Source organism: Anas platyrhynchos, chromosome 3 (assembly GCF_047663525.1).
Source record: "Anas platyrhynchos isolate ZD024472 breed Pekin duck chromosome 3, IASCAAS_PekinDuck_T2T, whole genome shotgun sequence".
Taxonomy (NCBI): Eukaryota; Metazoa; Chordata; class Aves; order Anseriformes; family Anatidae; genus Anas; species Anas platyrhynchos.
The window spans coordinates 74,061,701-74,079,465 of NC_092589.1; the positions used below are offsets into that span (position 1 = coordinate 74,061,701).

General features: G+C 39.3%; 1 protein-coding gene across 1 annotated transcript in view; it reads left to right on the top strand.

The window, feature by feature from the left end:
• Nucleotides 1-17,765, top strand: part of PDSS2 (decaprenyl diphosphate synthase subunit 2) — a 104,573-nt gene that overhangs the window by 58,294 nt on the left and 28,514 nt on the right. The window contains exon 3 of the mRNA XM_038177739.2: nucleotides 4,747-4,945. Coding sequence (XP_038033667.1) covers nucleotides 4,747-4,945 — 199 coding nt within the window. The remainder of the gene's footprint in view (nucleotides 1-4,746; nucleotides 4,946-17,765) is intronic.

Below are 17,765 nucleotides of genomic sequence, written 5' to 3' on the forward strand. Positions count from 1 at the left end.
ATCTTTGGCTATGGGGCTTTGAAAACATAGCTAGATTCGCCACCACATCTCACATCTGGTTTGAGCAGTGCTCATGTTCTTTTAATACCTGTCCCTTGCAGAGTGTCCTTTGCATCCTTCTCATTCTAAAAGTCCTTGCATGACAAAAATTGTTGTTATGGCAGGTGTTGGGACTCTTACCTTGTCAGCCCCGCCTGTCTGCTCCTGTTCTGTTCAGCCAGTTGCACTGTCACTGATTTTCTCTAGTTTCTAGATCTCATGGTGCTTAGGTGTTTCCTCCTGTGCCAGCTTCCTCCCGATGTTCTCTTCCTTGCTGGTCCTTGCTGGATGCCCTTGTGCATCCCAGCCTCAAGTCCTAGAAGACATCAGGTTGTCATGTTGATTCTGGTGCTATTCTTCTCTGGCTTTTAATTATTTTATTTTAATTTTTGAAACTGAATGTGCTTTGCTGGACACCGACACCAAGTATAGAAGTAAGACAGAAAGAGCCTTCAGACTCTCAAATCCACCAGTTTTGGGCTTCATTTTGCTGGCAGGTGATAATGCCAATGCAGGCTGCCTGTAATTCATCACAGGCAGCTAGCTCCAAGGCTGGGTGGCTCCGAGCTACGTTGCTGTGAAAGCAGTGGTGGCCAGGGCCCGTTGCTGGCAGTAGGTTGGAAACTGAAGCAAAATGGTCAAGTTTCCTGATGCTTTTCACAAAAGAAGAATTGGTTGTTCTACAGTGGACCTAAGTTAATCATCAGCGAATTAACAGACTGCCACGTATTTTCCTAATTCCTACACCACAAAAAAAGGAACAGGAGCCTGACTCAGGTGTCCCTCTCCTCCCCTGCTCCCCACACACAATGCCTAGGGAAACTGGTGTGCTGAATTCAAGAAGGAGATGAAAGAGGTAAAATAGGCAGCAAGTTGGAAAACGAATCAATCACAGGAGTGCGACTGAACAGCATACTCAATAAACTTCATAGAACTGATGGCTTTCGCCCTCATTTATCCCTCAGGTGGAAGTTGACTCCTCTAGTAGCTTAGTGACCAAGATAGGAGGAATCACAGAAGTCTTAGTATCTGACCTTAAAGGATAAAAGTAGGTAGATATTTTCTGCTGGATGATAGATACGTGAGTCATGGTCGTGCAAAGAATATTTGGTGCATTGTCAGTGTTAAGATCATAATTTTAATTCTTCCTTTAATGCTTTTTAGTATGTAATTTTCCCTGAAAGAACTATTTTAGTTTCCAGATTCGTAGGTTCATATATGTGCCATTATAGTTGTCATTAAAATGTACTAGTATCTATCCCAGTTTATTACATTTATTTTAAAAAATCATAATTAAAGGTTGTTCATCCACATGTATCTTATGTGTATTGAAGGGAAGCTGTTGGGTAGACCATTGCAGACAACATATTCAAATCTTGGGTGTGTAGTGTTAGTCTTTAATGAAAAGCCTCAATTGTGAGAGTTATTAAAAGAATTTTTAATCTATCCATTGAATTGTCTTTGTTCAAAGCAGTTGTTTTCATTGCTGAGAACTTCAGCACAAATATTGCAGAGTATTTAAGCTGAAATACTATTCTGCTCCCAGCAGTACAATTGAGCTGCCTGATGGTTCTGTTTTATCACAGGTTTTGCAAAACGCTATTTTCTTTTTAGAGTAGGAGATGAAATTTAGGTACCTTAAAGGAGGCTGTAGCGAGGTGGGGGTTGGCCTGTTCTCCCACGTGCCTGGTGACAGGACAAGGGGGAATGGGCTTAAGTTGCACCAGGGGAGTTTTAGGTTAGATGTTAGGAAGAACTTCTTTACTGAAAGGGTTGTTAGACACTGGAACAGGCTGCCCAGAGAAGTGGTGGAGTCACCATCCCTGGAGGTCTTTAAAAGACGTTTAGATGTAGAGCTTAGGGATATGGTTTAGTGGGGACTGTTAGCGTTAGGTCAGAGGTTGGACTTGGTGATCATGGAGATCTCTTCCAACCTAGACAATTCTGTGATTCTGTGAAATTAAGGACTGAAGTCATTCATAAGAACTCCTAAAGAGACTGTACTGGCTAATGCTTCCTAGCTGCAAGTGTTTAAAGATAACGCAGACAACAAAAATTATATTCAGGATGGGAGGAAGGAACTTTGCAGAATTAATTTTTACAAGTTGCATAAGAAATTTGCTGTAAAAATCTATTTTGTTTCTACAAAATTTTCTTTCAATATTTTGCCAGTCCCCCTCGCCACTTCATTTAGTTTTGTGTAGGCTCCAAATTCTGTGTTAAAGTTTGCAAGAGATACTCATCTTTGTAATAATAGCGACTGCAGCAATAATCCTGCGATGAGGCAGACTCTCAGGTGTACAGATAGGAAATTTTAATGCAAACCAAAATCATTAAATGCAGTTTTTGAAATAGAAGCATATTTAGGAAGTTTCTGCATTTTCTTCTGGTGAGAGGCAATAATCTATGGAATTAAAATTTGTATTTTCCTCGTATTTTCCTGCAAACTGGTGTTTCACAGTCCCGGAGTCAGCCTAGTTCCAAATGACCTCACTAAAGGGGTGTTTGTTTAAAATAAATAAAAAAAGAAATAATTTACTCTTACCATCAGTGTTTCCTTTGTATTTTCCAGGCTTACATTTCCAATTTGGAGGTGCTTATAACCTAATGGGTACTTTCTAGCGAGTGTTTTACAGAAATTTTTGTTAGTTAGGTGTGTACTAAGCTTGCATGAACAAGGAGTCGAGCTGAAAAACGAGGCAATGTTGGTGCTGATCCCTTCTACACACCATAGGCGAAAAAAGTCTGTGATTAGAAATTTTCGTGAAATAAAGAGTGAAAAAAGAGCCAAGAACAAATCTGAGTGTCTGTCCAGGCCTCTATTCCAACCTCTTTGGGATGACATTGCTGCACATGGGTTGATTTTTGGAAGGGGAGAAAGAGGAGACTGAGGAAATACCCTGCCTGGGATCTCTGCGGTGGCTTTGGGTCCTCTGTTTCCAGTTAGCTCTAGAGAGAGGGTGGAAGAGCAGTGTGTAGGATCGGAATTAGACACAGATTATTTGCTCTCGTTAGCAGAAATAATGTGAGTATCGTTTGGAGAACAAACGGATTATAAAAAATGAAATGAAAACATCCAGATCCCGAGCATTCGCAACGCATTGGCACTGCTGCATTTGTGTAACCTTTACACGAGGAGCGGTGCTGAAGTCAAAGAGAGGATTTAGATTTCCTTCATTAAAAGCTTATTACATGAAGAAAGGGGACAGTGGCTGTTCGGCTCCCGTCCTCGGGGGTCACAGAGGCGGGCCCGATCTCCTGGGGATGGATATTAATGTCTGCTTTCGGCTGGGGGAAATGAGCCGTCGCCGGAGCTGGCTGCAGCTTTACGTGCTCGTCACCAGGGATCCCCAGATGTCCTGGGAGCCGCGGCAGCGGGGCGCTCATTGCTATTCAGAGCAGGTAGCTGTGCTCAGCCCGCCCGGAGCAAGCCTGTTTCATGTTGATCAGCCGTCCATCTGATAAACCCAATTGATAGGGACATTTCCTCCCAGGGCTGCCCTGACGGCGACAGCAGGAGTATGGGGATGTCTTGTTAGTCTTCTCCTCCCCAGCTCGAGGTTTTGTTAACCCTTTGGTAGAGCCGTGCCGGGGATGGCTACGGGGAACCAAAACTGGTGAGCTGTAAGGGCAGCTTCTAAAGCAACGTTGGGTTTTCAGTCATTACTCGGTACATCGGTACTGGGCCATTTTGGAATAAGCACAGCGAGCACAGCGTGCCTGTGCGCTACTGGGTTGCCACTTAACTCAAACTTTGAGGCCTTGTTTGTACGTGAGGCCTCCGGGACATGAAGGGATCTGCTGGGGTCAGGGGAAATGTGAGTGTGCTGAAGGCTTCATGAGAGCAGGGCCTGTGGGCATCGAGCAGGGCGCTGCGGTGTTCTGCTCCCTCGCTGTCCGCTTGGGTGCTCCGTCGGGCCCTCACCCTCCGGCCTGTGGGAGCAGAGCAGCAATGGCTGGGCCACCCAGGACGGTCCCTGTCTGGGGTACAGGGCTGAACTCACCCTTTTCCAAATGATTTGCAAAGCTACCCACATCAAATCAAATCTACCCTTGTGCTGGGTGATCACCATTGTGTCTTCTGGCTGAAACAACTAGTGAAATGCCACTACCACACTGTTTTAAAATGCTCAGCTGTTTCTCCTCTGTCCCTGCACCCTCCCCCCTTGATATTATTGAACTGCAAGGTATCCTGTTATTAGTTTAGCTCTAATTTGAGCAGTCATTTACTGCAGCATTCTTACGGTGTTCGCATCAGCTTGCTCGTGAATCCCCTGCTGATACATCCTTTGTTCGTTCCCATCGGTGCTTTCTGCCTGGCATTTTCTTCGTGTCAGTGTCCCTCAAGCTTCTAAAAGACAAAACAAAAAGGAAAACACTGTGAGGACCGTATTGATTGCTTAGCTTTATTTTGCCAAAGAATTCAAACAAAAGGCAGCTTTCTTCCAAAGGGAACCAGGGGTGCCAGCAGCTTACCTGGAAATGCTTAGTGGCATGATGAGCTTCTTCCCAGTGCTTAACACATCCAAATTTTGGCTTCTGGAAGTAAATAGAAGAACTACACAATAATTCATAAATTACCTGCTTAGCATATAGCATGACCTGTGCCTTTTGTTTATTATTGTTATTATTATTATTATTTTTAACCTAAGAGGCTATATTCTATTTGTAACTTCAAAAATCATTGTACTTTTTCTTTGCTTTCAGTCAAAGAAGTCTGGCAGAGATTACGGAGCTGATCCACACTGCCTTTCTGGTGCATCGTGGCATAGTAAATATCGGCGAGCTCAAGTCCTGCGATGGCCCACTGAAGGATATGCAGTTTGGGAATAAAATGGCTGTTTTGAGTGGAGATTTTCTTCTAGCAAATGCTTGCACAAGCCTTGCTCAGTTGCAGAATACCAAGGTAAAAAAAAAATAAAATAACATCTTTTACTGCCAAAGCAAGTAACTATTAGTAAATCTTCCAAAACAGAGGTCCTTTAAGCATCAGCTTAGTTATGGTGTGTGCGTGTATATGGAGCATCCTTCAAAAATCAGCATGCCTGTGTTACAGCTGTAGATGGATTGATGGGATGCTGCTGTTGTGAACGTTGACCGCTGTCCTGGAGGATTACTGTGCTGGGGACTTCGGTGCATGTCCTGAAGCAGTGTAGCCATAGATAGTGCTGGCTGAGCGCTTAGCTGGGTGAATTTAAGCTACGTGCTGTGGCATCCTTACGACAGGTTGGAGTATAACCCCTCTGGCAGACTGCCAGCTGAAAACACATTTGGTTTATTTTGTTCTACCTTGTGTTTTGTGAAAGGCTTGGCTATATCGTAGAGAATTTCTGAGGGAAAAGGTTTCTTTTCTTTGTCTGTACATCACTCTGGTGACTTTTTACCTGTAATAAAATAATTTTGCTAGGCATTTGGGCATCTGTGAGTGTGGGATTGCCCGATTAACATGGATGTACCAGCTTCCAAAGGGCAACTGCAACCCAGCTGCTCTGCAAAACTTAACAGGCAACATTTTCCATGATGAACAAAACATGTTTGTGTATGATCTTTGAAAGTGAGACATCAAATTCTTGATGTGTGTTTGTCTGGTTTGTTCTTAAAACCTGCCATAGTGAGGAAAGATTCCTGGGCATCCCTGTGCAGGCTAGTGTAGCATCAGCATACCTGTGTAGGGCTGGAGAGCTTTGTGCACCAAGAACAGTTCTTTGCAGGGGTGCCTTCACACATTTGGAGATTGATGGCCATATCTTAACATAAAATAAACATATATCATGTGCATGATTGTCAATAACCATCATATTTTTTTAATCCTGAGCTTAATGAATTTTTAGATTCTTCTGCTAAAGCCCCTCATGATGGTAGCTGAGTATTTCCATGCTGCTTTCTGTCATCAGTGTGACAGTTGCTCTCAAAAGTGGTGTCATTTTGTAGCACAGAGCTAAGATTCAGAAGAAGTGGAAAATTAGGTGTCAATCTGCTGGAATATTTGGTTAAGACAGGAGAGCTGGTAGTCGGTATTAAAAAAGAAAAAAAAAAGTTTTAAGGAGTACAAAATTTGAGTTGTGCCATAGTCAAAATGGGTTGTAATTGATTTTAATAATTATTGATTTGTATCCTTTTTATTTTTGGTACATAATAAAGACTCTCAAGACAAGGCAACGGATTTAACGCTGCATATGTTTTGTTTTGTCTTGTCTTCACTGAAGAGAAAAGTTTGTATAAAATGTAGCACTTATTACTTTGCATTTAGTGCATCATTAAGTATTGCAGCAGCAAGTATAATCCCTTTGCCAGGAAACAAGCCCACAGTGAAATGAAACACAAGTGCAAAGAAACATTTTTATTTTTTTTTAAGCAATCGTTATACTGCATGTTGGGAAATTCTGCCAAAACATTTTAGCACTTTTTTTTCATTTTTCTGACATCTAAATACTTTCATAGCTTCTACATACGATAAGTGGGATGCCATTATGGGAACTGATTGACTTAGTGAATTATTCTTTTTCAGATGTCTAACCCTACTAGCAAAGTTAGAAAAATTGAAGTACAAGCTATAGAAATCTCTTGACAGGTGCAATGATTTAAACATACTGTATTTATTCTTTTGTAAATGATGAATTTTCAAATCTGGCATCTGTTTTTCAGCAGTGTGAAATAACTGTGACTTTTTTCCTTCATAATGTTTTGTTTTCTTTGATGTAAAAAAAGTAAAAATCACAGTACTGCTTTTTTGCTGGCACTTATTTGGTAGCTCAACAAATCGGCTAATGAAATGAGCAGCATTGCACTGTGCATGGTACTGACCACAGCAGACGATAACCTCTAGATAGGCATGCCTTGTATAGACTAGAATTTAAGTTGTTTTTTTTTTTCTTAACATTAACTGAAACCATTGCTAGCAAGATAATTTTATTGTGCTGCTAAACTCTTGTCTAAGCTTGTGTGTGATGCATTTATCTCTGTGCTTCTCTCGGGGCTGACAATTAGATGTGAAATTCTGTAGTCGTAATGAAATGCAGAGCTATTTTATAATTGCCAAGGGTAAAATTAGCAAAGTCAATTATTTTCCCTTAGGCTTTTCCCTGTAGATATTAAAAGGCTGCAAGGTAATTGCCTTAGGTAACACTTTGATTTTTAAATAACATTAAATATAGGAATTGTTGTTGTTAATTCGTAGTCATTTTCCTCTTCTTGCTAGTGCTGTAGAGTATAACTGTAATGATGTTAGCAACATCCAAGGCTCAGGGTTTGTGTTGGTTTTTGTTGTTGTTGTTTAAATGATGCTCTTAGTTCTCATTCATGCGAAGCAAAAGAAATGTTTTGGGGGGGGAGGGTTGTTTTTTTGGGAGGTTGTTTTTTTTTTGGTTAGTTTGTTTTGAATGTGTGTGGCGTAAGGACTCGGGATTTCTTGAAATGTCAATGAGGAAGCCAGCAACAGGACAGCCTCCTGTAAGATGAATGCTGTTGTGCTCTCGTTAAGTCATATAAAATTTGTTGTTTGAACACACACGATAATTTGGAAGAAAGCCTTCTCATTTTCTACTTTGTGAAATTATGAGACTTTAATTATGATTGCAAAGTTGGTATTGACTGAGGCTTAAAACGAAGTACTGAAGGGCAGATGCAGCTGTATACTGTATTTTTGTGAGTATGGCTAAGTTCTCCCGTTTAATTCAGATGATAAAATCTGTTTTAAATTAACAGTAATTCCTTCAGAAACTTTTACAACTGAGAAGTCTTACATTAATCAGTTCACATGTATCTCCAATTCTTTTGTACGTTTGTGTTAACTTCTCAATCACCTTATTTAAACTTTCTCTTTTCTTCTCTACTTTGTATTTTTGATGTTGGCTTTTCTTGGCCTGCTAATTACGATGATAAATTACATTATTACTTGAAGATAAGATGGATATAACCTTGTTTCAAAGCTTCATCCTGTAGTAGATTGGGTGTTGCTAATACATGGATTTTAGGACAGAACTGAGCCCAATGAGGACCTGAGTTGGAGCCAAGGATGTGGGGTTGAAACTGATAGCAAGATTTTTTTGCATGAAGGTGCTTCTTGGACTCTGATAGCAGGAAGTATTAGTTCTGTCTCTGATTTCTGCTTAAGTTACCTTCACTTCTTGTAACAATTTTGTGGTGTTCAAATGTGAATGCAGCAAAAGTAGCAAGCATTGATTTGTCATTTTCATCATCTGTCAACCAGATATGTGATACGGACATTTTAACACAAGTGATATGTGATTATTGACCAGGATATTATCAAATAATTTGCTTTTTCAGTGTATATTACAGATGAGTTGGAAGAAACTTGTTGCAGTGTTAAAGCTGGAGCTTCCTAGACCATCTGTATCTTTGGTTTCATCTGTATCATATGAAACTACAGAGTATTAACGGTGTAATTGTGACCAGTTTTGGTGTTCATACAGTCTGAAGGCAATGGTACATAAAACTTGAGAAGGACAAAATGATGCATTTTAGTGGAATGTGTTGACCACAGACTCTGTTAAACGCATTGCTTGCTTTCAACTCCATAAACTGATAGCGAGGTGTATCTCTTAGTAGTAAAAATAAAACACAACAAAATTAAAAACAATTTATCCAAAAGAGAAAGTAAACCCCAAAGAGGAGTTGGGTAAAAACAAGCCTATCTCAAAACACATTGAAATACTGCCAGTAGTGTTCTCCATAGTTCCCACTGAAATTTTTGGAATGCTGCTCTTCTTCCTGCCATAATTCAATGAGCTCTTGTTGGAATGATTGAACTGCACTGAGGCACTTCGAGTCTGCAGCCTGAAAGCTTGGAATTGAATTCACGAATCTTGTCTGTCAGTGCAGAGCTCCGCCAGAAGACCGCATTATAAAGCATTGTTTTATTAAGCATTATTTGTTTATAAATAAACAGTAGCACAGATGTAGTACTTATAGAGTGGATGCATTTCCTTATGTTAAGTTTATGTGTTCCTAAAGGCATAAATGTGTTGTTTACAAAATAGGCCTTGTGTTAGCATAAATGTTAACAAGTTATTCATGGAAATCTTCCTATTGCAGCAGTCTGAACGTACTCTTTGCCTCAGAAGAGATCTGCTTGTCTTGAACTGTGGCTTCTGCTTATGTAGCATCAGTTGTGGTCCTGTGGAGTTATTCCCAGAGCAATGAAAGTTTCAACGTTTCATTCTTCATGAATTTCTCTACTGGAAAGTGTTGTCCATAAATATTTGCTGAGTATGTTTATGTGATATTTTAAAATAATAAAACCCACAAATATCCATAATCTGAATTTCCCTTCTGAAATTCAGCAGCGGTATTGATCAGAGCAGAATGGAGAAAATCAAGGAGAAGGGGTGAGAACCAATAGTGCATTTGTTCCCAGTTAGCATTAATGCAGAAGAAGTTTGTGATAAAAAGCCACACATATATATATATATATAAACTCTCCTTGTCTGCTCACTTCATCTACTCCTTTTTCTTCCCAATACAACATGCCACTGGGGATGGGTACCTTCAGAATTACCAGCTCACAAAGCAGCTAGGTGACACCAAAGCGTGGATTTGGTAAGAAACGGAGATCAGATTGCTTTAAGAGACCCAGGTTGTAAAGTCTGATAAAAAAGATGAGTTCTTGAGAGAAAGAAAAAGGAAAACAAGCTTCAAAATTTGAGAATAGGATAAAGAGCTTTCCTGAAGTAAGGTATCGTGTCTGTCTTACTGTACTTTCTTCTGAGGCACTGTTTGATGGCAACATGGTTGGTTGGATAGGGAGTAAGCCAGCTTCTCTATTGCTGGGTGTTTTTATTCAATGTAGTATTTTGGAGATCCAAAGAGGCTTGTCTCAAAGGCAGACACTATGGAAAATTACAGATTTACAACCCTAAGAAAGCAGTTCTGTGTCTTAAAACATCTCAATATTAGCATCCAGCTTAGCATGCGTTTCATTGGAGAATGCAAAGACGTTTTCAGTACTGAGAAATGCATTGTTATTGTAAGTCAACTAAGAAACTGTTAGTTGTTTTAAGATTCTTAGAGTGCACCAAAATCTACCAATTTTCCTCCATTTCTGAGAGGCAAATTTGGAGTTTAAGTTGAAGTAAAACAAAAATAGATTGTCATCCAAACTTTGTGTCCATTCACTGGGCATATATTGTTTCTTTCTGCCCAATATACCCAAAGACTAGTTTTTTAATAATATTTCCATAGGAAAGTTTTGTTGACAGTAGTGTGAAGTTCTTTTGATAGTGAAAAGGCACTCTTTATAGTAGCTGATGAAAGTATTTCCACACTTATGGAAAAAAAAAAAAGTATGTTAAGAGACAAAAGATCAATATTGATTAGAATTGGTACTCGGTAGTCTACTTTTTCCCATGCTACTGCCTCAAAACTTTTGTCTAGGATTTCTACTATCATTAGATGTAACATCTCTCATGATGATGATGATAAAATTGTAGAGTGATGCTAGTGAATCTCCTAATTAGTTCTTTGTGCAGTCCCCGTGGCCCCGTTGTGTGCCCGTTTCAGTGGAACAGTTCCTTAGCAAGTGCATCATTTGCCTTTGTTTTCAAGAAGTAAATTTATAGCTCCTAAAATAACCTGTGAGCAAATGAAGCATACCATTTTCTGAATCTTTTACATTTCTTTTTGTTTCATTTTTGCTATCTGGAGCTGGTAATATAACTAAATACTTGTAGAATTTCATTACCTTAATGGCTGTATTTATATGTTTGAAAAGTAATCTTTTGGAGAAGTTAGAGGATTAGGTGACACAGCTTATTAATTTATTAATTTTTAGAATTTCAGTTAAATGAGAATTAATCTGTAATTGCAGTAATAGGTTAGAAACCGTCTCCTTTTTAATGATCTGTAAAAGAGTTCTGTTGTGTTGCAGTGAACGCTGGATTGGGGATTACAACTGCATGGCTTGGTTTTGGTTCCTAATCAGTGCATTCCACACATCGGTCTGTTTTTTTTTAATTTTTATTTTTTTTAACCTTAGTAATGTTTTGCACCTGAACTGATTTTTAAAGCTAATATATATGTTAAACTTTCCCGGAGCTAGACTCCAATGGAGTTAGTATTGGTCCAATAAAATACACCTGAATTGAAAGAGTTTATTTTTCTGTAGTTTTTGGCCACAGTACTGCTGGAAAACGTTATGTTTGGACTTCAGTCTGTTTTCTGTCCTCCCACTTCTGCGTGAAAATGTATATTTAAAAAAAGAGAGAGAGAGAGATTTCTCCTGCTTCCCTTATTGCCAGGTATGACTTATAACCAGTGTCTTGCAGCAGAATGACCGCTGCATGGCTGAGATTGAGACCAGTATCAAAGTACGTAGTCGGCAGATATCACTGTGAATCATCAAGTCTAAGATTGAAGCTCTTTCCTAAAAATACACTGCAAGGGTTCCCTCCTCCCAGGTGCAGAATCTGGCACTTGCTCTTGTTAAACTTCATGTGGTTGGTGATTGCCCAGCCTTCTACTTTGTCAGAATCTCTCTGCAAGGCCTCTCTGCCCTCGAGGGATTCAACAGCTCCCCCTAATTTAGTATCATCTGCAAACTTACTTAGTATGCATTCAAGTCTCGTATCCAAATCGTTTATAAAAATGTTGAAGAGAACTGGCCCCAAAATAGTATTATCACTGTTCAGGTTTCTCAAAGCATGGGTGTTCACTACAGCTCTTTTTTTTCCTCAGCAATGAATGATCATCGTGGGGGAGTTCATTGCTAAAAAGCTTCAGCTCTTGTACAAATAAAGAAATGAAAGTAGATTTTCATAACATTGCGGAAGGTGGTATCCTCAGTGAGTGATATTTGCATACCAACTTCATTCGTTTTGTACCTCGAGCAGAGGAAGATCGCAACTTCTGTTTTCTTGGCTTTATTTAAAGCCTGTTTCTTAAACATAATTGGAGAGTACGTGGTAGGATACAAAGCAATCAAATCTGTTTGTAGTGAAAACTGTCTTGCCAATCTTACCTCAAATGGCCTTTTTTGAGTGAGGACTTAACACTTACTGACACTCGTCCTTGGTTGGATGGGATCTTAGGGCATCTTTGGTTCTAGCGGTGAACTTTCATGGGGTTTTTTTGACAACATAGTTAGTAAATGCTTTTGCAGAACTGAAAGTGACAGTATGTAGTAGTCTTTCCACCTGAAGTGCAACTTCTGTAAATAATACGCTCTTATAAAGTAAAAATATATTTTTGTGATGATTCAGTTGCAATTAAAAACTGTTAGCAATGCAGATAATAATCTAAAATTTGGATGCCCTTTCTTAGTCTCCCAAGAACTGAGCTACCCATAGAAGAAAAATCTCTTCCTGTGGCATACACTAAAATTAACCCTTCCCTAAGAGGGTATTTGGCATCTGCTTTGTAGAGTTGGTTTTCTGTTTTTAAAGAGAAAAGTCTTACTGTTACCATTGTTGCATGTATGCAAAAGCCACTGTGGTCCTCCTCAGACAGCTGCTGCCACCACAGGGTGGTTGAGGTTGGAAGGGACCCTCTGGAGGTCATCCAGACCAAACCCCCTGTTCAGGCAGTTACCTAGAGCATGCTGCCCAGAACCACGTCCAGGTGGGGTTTGGATGTCTCCAGATGGAGACTTCACAGCCCCTTTGGGCAACCTCTTCCAACGTTTGACTGCCCTCACAGTAAAGTGTTTCCACGTGTCCAGATGGAATTTCACGTGTTTTAGGTTGTGCCCATTGCCTCATCCTGTCAGTGGGCACTGCTGAGAAGAATTTGGCTCCCTCTTCGTCGTTCCCTTCCAGCAGGTGTTTTTATACAGCGTACTACTAGGAAAGATTAAAATGTGTGTCTTTTAAGTAGTGTGATAGCTTATGTATCCTCCCCTCTTTTTGCACTGCAATGAAGTTAGTCTAAAACAAATTTTCCTAGGGTCAAATTTTTAGTTATAGTGTCATCTGTAGTGGCTTCATTGCAATAATGTAGTAATGTACATAATATGATTGCAATTTTGTAGATGAATTGTATTTTTACACGAAATGTTCCTGTTGGCTAGCAATATGGATTGACTGGGACTGCTGGTTAATAATAGCATTTTGAAATTCAGCACCATTTCATTTTGGGTCTAGATTGCTGCTCCTGCTGCATCAGAACAGGCTGTTGATTTGCTAGTTTAACAAACATCTGCAGCTTGCTTTAGTTGATTCCATCTGTCAGATGCTAAACGATATTACTTCTGATTCACGTTTATTCAGACACAGTCTATGCAAAATAGTTGATGCCACTTGCAGCTAATCATTTCTGTCAACTCAAAGCCGATCGGATTTTTTTTTTTCTTTACTCAGTTTAATCCACAATTCATTTGTGAACACAGCCCAGTTTAATGGTTGTCTGCACCAGCATGACTGGAAAGCATTTCACAGCCATGCTCTCTTGCATCATTTATTGATGAGGAGGGTTTTATAGCTACAGCGCCCTGTAGTCACAGTACCTTCTTTGTTCACTGTTTCATACGTAAGACATGCAATGAAATAGTTACCCCATCCAAAAAGGTCAAGTTGAAGAAATCGCACGCTCTCTAACATGCATCACTCATCAATAGCTGCCTGAGCGTTTCAGTGCAAAGACCTGCTGCGTTGGATTTGCAAAGATATTAATATACTGTCTAAGAAACCATGTGGAGGTAGGGGAGGGATAACAATATTTCTTCTGTTGGATTTGTTATCATTAGGGAAAATGACTGAATTATGCACTAAAAGTCTTTGTAGTAGTGTGAACCTCTTCCAAGGACTCTAAATCCTTGAGAAAGGCTAGCCATTAGCCAGTACATAGAAAAATACTAACACTGTTCAAATTGATACTCAAAATCATCAAATTAATGATTTTTTTTTTGGTTGGTTGGTTGGTTTGCTGTTTTTTTCTTATGGCCAGGGAAGTACCTTTTTATCAAGTTGTAGGCTCAGGGAATGTTTACGTTGTTTACATTACTTGTGTTTGGCTGCCTTCAGAATTCATAGAGTGAAGAAAACTACAAATTTGTTTTCCGAGAGCATTTAAAGCTTGCTAGAAAGTAAATCACCATGAGGAGTTTTTTTCTTTGCATTAACTAAGAGAGGGACAGATTTAGAAAACAAAAATCGCTCCCCCCCCCCCCACACACACACCAAAAAAAAGCAAATAAAATAAAATAAAAAAAAAAACAAAACACACAAAACCACCTCAGGATTATTTTAAATATTAAATCCAATAGGCTACAATAACATAAAATAAAGATTCTGTTAGCTGGCACACTTATTTATGTGTATGACTAACATTTCAGGAGATTACCAGGAAAGAAAATTAAATTCCAGTATTCTTGGCATTCCTTAGTTTTTGTTCTCTTTTATAGATATTATTAAACAATCAAAATCCAATTTCAGCTGTTTACTGAGTTTCATTTGTAGCTTCTTAGAGTTACAATGTGTCTATAACAAATTCAGGATTTGATTTTAAGAACTTTTAATTGAATTTTTCTGTGTGGAATATTTCTAAAAACTAACAGTTTGGGGAGGAAAAAACACGGTCAAATGTAAGGTGAAGGAACTTTTATGTTTATATTTAATGTTTCTTAACTATCTAATTTTCTTATTTACTAGTATGGTGAAATCTTGCTACGTTTTAAGGTCTGTGCACCAGCAGCAAGGGATAGGGTCTGTCACAGCAGATGTCTGAGGCAAGAAATCATTTCAAGATCAGCAGTGCAGAGACAGACTAAGAAAGAAGAGAATTACTTGTGGCTCTTCTTGAAAGGAATTTAGCAAAGCCAAGGAAGTTTGTTAAATAGAAAGCAGGAATAATGAGGAGCAAAGACACATCTATTGTTGTGCTCTTCCTATTGCGTTTCCTGTCTCCCCACAAAAGCTTAATCCTTTCCCTGACATTCCCCTTGAAAATATCCACTTGAGTCTCGAGAGACACCATACTACTTCTCCTAAGTAGAGTGGTCTGTGTAATCGATTCCAGTTCAGCTGCTGAATTTTAAAAAGAATAAAACCAAAAACAAAACACGCATTGAATGGAACTCAAATTAATTCCTTTTCTAAACTAAAATGAAAAATATATTTTCAGTGTTATGTTGCAGTGAACTTAAAAATAATTATAATTAAAAAATTTCGAAGAGAACTGCCTGAATTTCTCAGTGATGCCTTTCCTACATCCAGTGTGTTCAGAACTCCAGTGAAGGATGATTGTGGCCCAGGATGCCTTTTTTTTTTTTATTATGCTTGAAGGATTTTGAGTCTCATCTTCTAACTTCTGAAGAAAGTGTTCTTGTCCTACCAAAATGTCTTATATTCTTTGATTTCCCTGCAGTCATACTAGTTTTTTTAATTTCACTTGAATTACAATACATGGCTGTTTTTTATAGACGGAGCTGGATTTCCCTGGTTGGTAAACTGCAAGCAAGAGCCAGGCTGCTTCACATGTGGCAATGAATGCTTTGCGCTTTTCTAGCCTATTTTGTATACAGAATAATTTGAGAATTGTGAATCCTGAATTACCTTATAGGTTTGGTCTTGAGTCACCGATCTAAAAGGTTTATTCTTAATTCAGGAAAGAGAGGGAGAAAATTCAATGTGTAGCTTTTCGACTGTCCCAAGTATTTTTCTGAAGCGCTGAGAAAATAACAACCACTTTATATTTTTTCAATTAACATTTCAAAATTCCGAGATTGAGAAAGTGGACCCAAGGTAGGTTTAAAGAACCTTGAAGGGCTACAGCTGCCCATTTTTGATAAATAAATTACCATGCCAGAAAAGGGCAAAATAAGTTTCACTGAACCTATGATCATCAAACCTGCAGAGCTCTTTCTGTCATTGAAACAGTACAGATTTTGAGCCTATTTCATATTTGCATCAGCCAAAAAAGTTAAAACATGACCTCTACCTTGCTGTGTAATCAGGCATCACTTGCTTGTGTCCAGAATTCACCTAATGTCATATACTTCGTCTGTCTATTTAGTAGGGAATATATCAACTTCAGCAGTACGTCTCTTTTCCCTGTGAATTGGTGGCCTTCCCCCCTTTTGAAAACAAGGGAGATCACATCTCTGCAGAATGGGTTGAAGTAATACCCACTTAGAAGAAAAAAGCTCTGACAGAAGATGTGTTTTAAGGGTGTGGAATGATCTGCATGGGCTTTGCCTTGCCGCCAGCAAGGCCCAGGCCAACCCCTGGGCTGCTCCTAGGCCTCCTGGCACTTCTGGTGCCAGGGGAAGATGCTGATGCAGAGTGGGAAACAAAAAAATAGAGTGGAAATGTGTTTTCTATCAATACAAAGCTACTCCTGGTCGTCCCTAGTACCTAAAAGGGACCAAAATCAAAAACGTGTAAAGGAGTGAAAAATAGTGAGGTGAGAGATTGAGTAGGCTGCCTCTGGTCTCCTGAGATCCTGCTGTTTTGAAGCACTAGCTTTGGCAGTTCCTTCTTCTCTTTCCCAGTCTTTGAACTTGTTCAAAATGGGGCTCAACCTTCAAATGAGATCAGAGGGAAAGCAGTTTGGAGCATGTAATTTTCATCTGTCTACTGATCTTCAAACTTGCTTCTCAGAAATGTCAGTGAGTGGAGCAGAGCACTGGTCAGACAAAGGCATGATGAGAAGAGAAATGTCCTGGACATGTCTGTTTTCTTCTCTTCCGTTGTCATGCTGCTTGGCTTTGGGAAAAATCAATTCCCCGTTGCTTGTTTTCCCTTACAGAAAACAGGAGGAAATAAATTTTACAGTGGATGTTGATTGCTTTCAAATTTTGTGCTGAAAAGTGTTGCAGAAGAGCTAGTCAGTGTATCATTGACTGCGTGGTTACTACTGAAATGGTAATAATCTTCCTTCCTCTGTGTCAGTTTGGGACACAGAGGAAAAATACCTGGTTTCCTCATTTTTCATAGCTGTCCTCAGCACCCAGGACCCCAGGCCACTGATGTCATGTAGCAGATGCTAGATCAGATAATACATCAAATTAAGGGGTGATGAAGTACCAGAGCCTCATGCAAGCATCCCACAGTGCTCGTGAAACTGGAATTTCAGTCCTGTTAATGATCTGTATGGCCTTGCATTTACCTTAGAAAAATAATTTTGGAGAGAGAGAGAGAGAAAGAAAGATTTGGAAAGAAGAGAGGTAATGCTAATATTAAATTTACGCTAACATTTAGTGCTCAATACGTTGCTGAAGGCCTAATGGTGTTTATTATATGGATTCTTCAAAGCAGTGGATGTGTAATTCTCTGAAGATGTTTTATAAACTATGAGAGGAAAAGGTACAATTGTTCACAAATGTTTTCACTGAGATTGTTTTAAAGTCAGTTAAGATTGCCTTTGAGAGTAGGGTTGCACTAAAAAGAGAGAGGAGAGATGGAAAAAAGAAACCCCAAAACAGGGTCCTGCTCAGTCTAGAGTTTCAGGAGAGAGAGGAAAAGGTCTAGTTATCCAGAGCCAGATGCATTGTTAAAAGTTCATGCTATCACTTTGACATTTAGAGTAGGACTCAGTGTCTTTGTAAATTCCTCTTCGTATTACCAGTGTAGGTCTCTGAGCTCAGACTGTTTCACAAACCATAACATTTTTTAGTGAGTGATTGATCTGTATTATGTGTCCTAGCCATCAGAAGAATCTTGGGATGTTGCTTGTATAAACTGTAATACAATCTGATCCTGGGCATTTAGTTACAGACTTTCATAGACCTATTGGCGATACTCAATCCTCCTGGATTTGGGAATAGGGCTTATCTG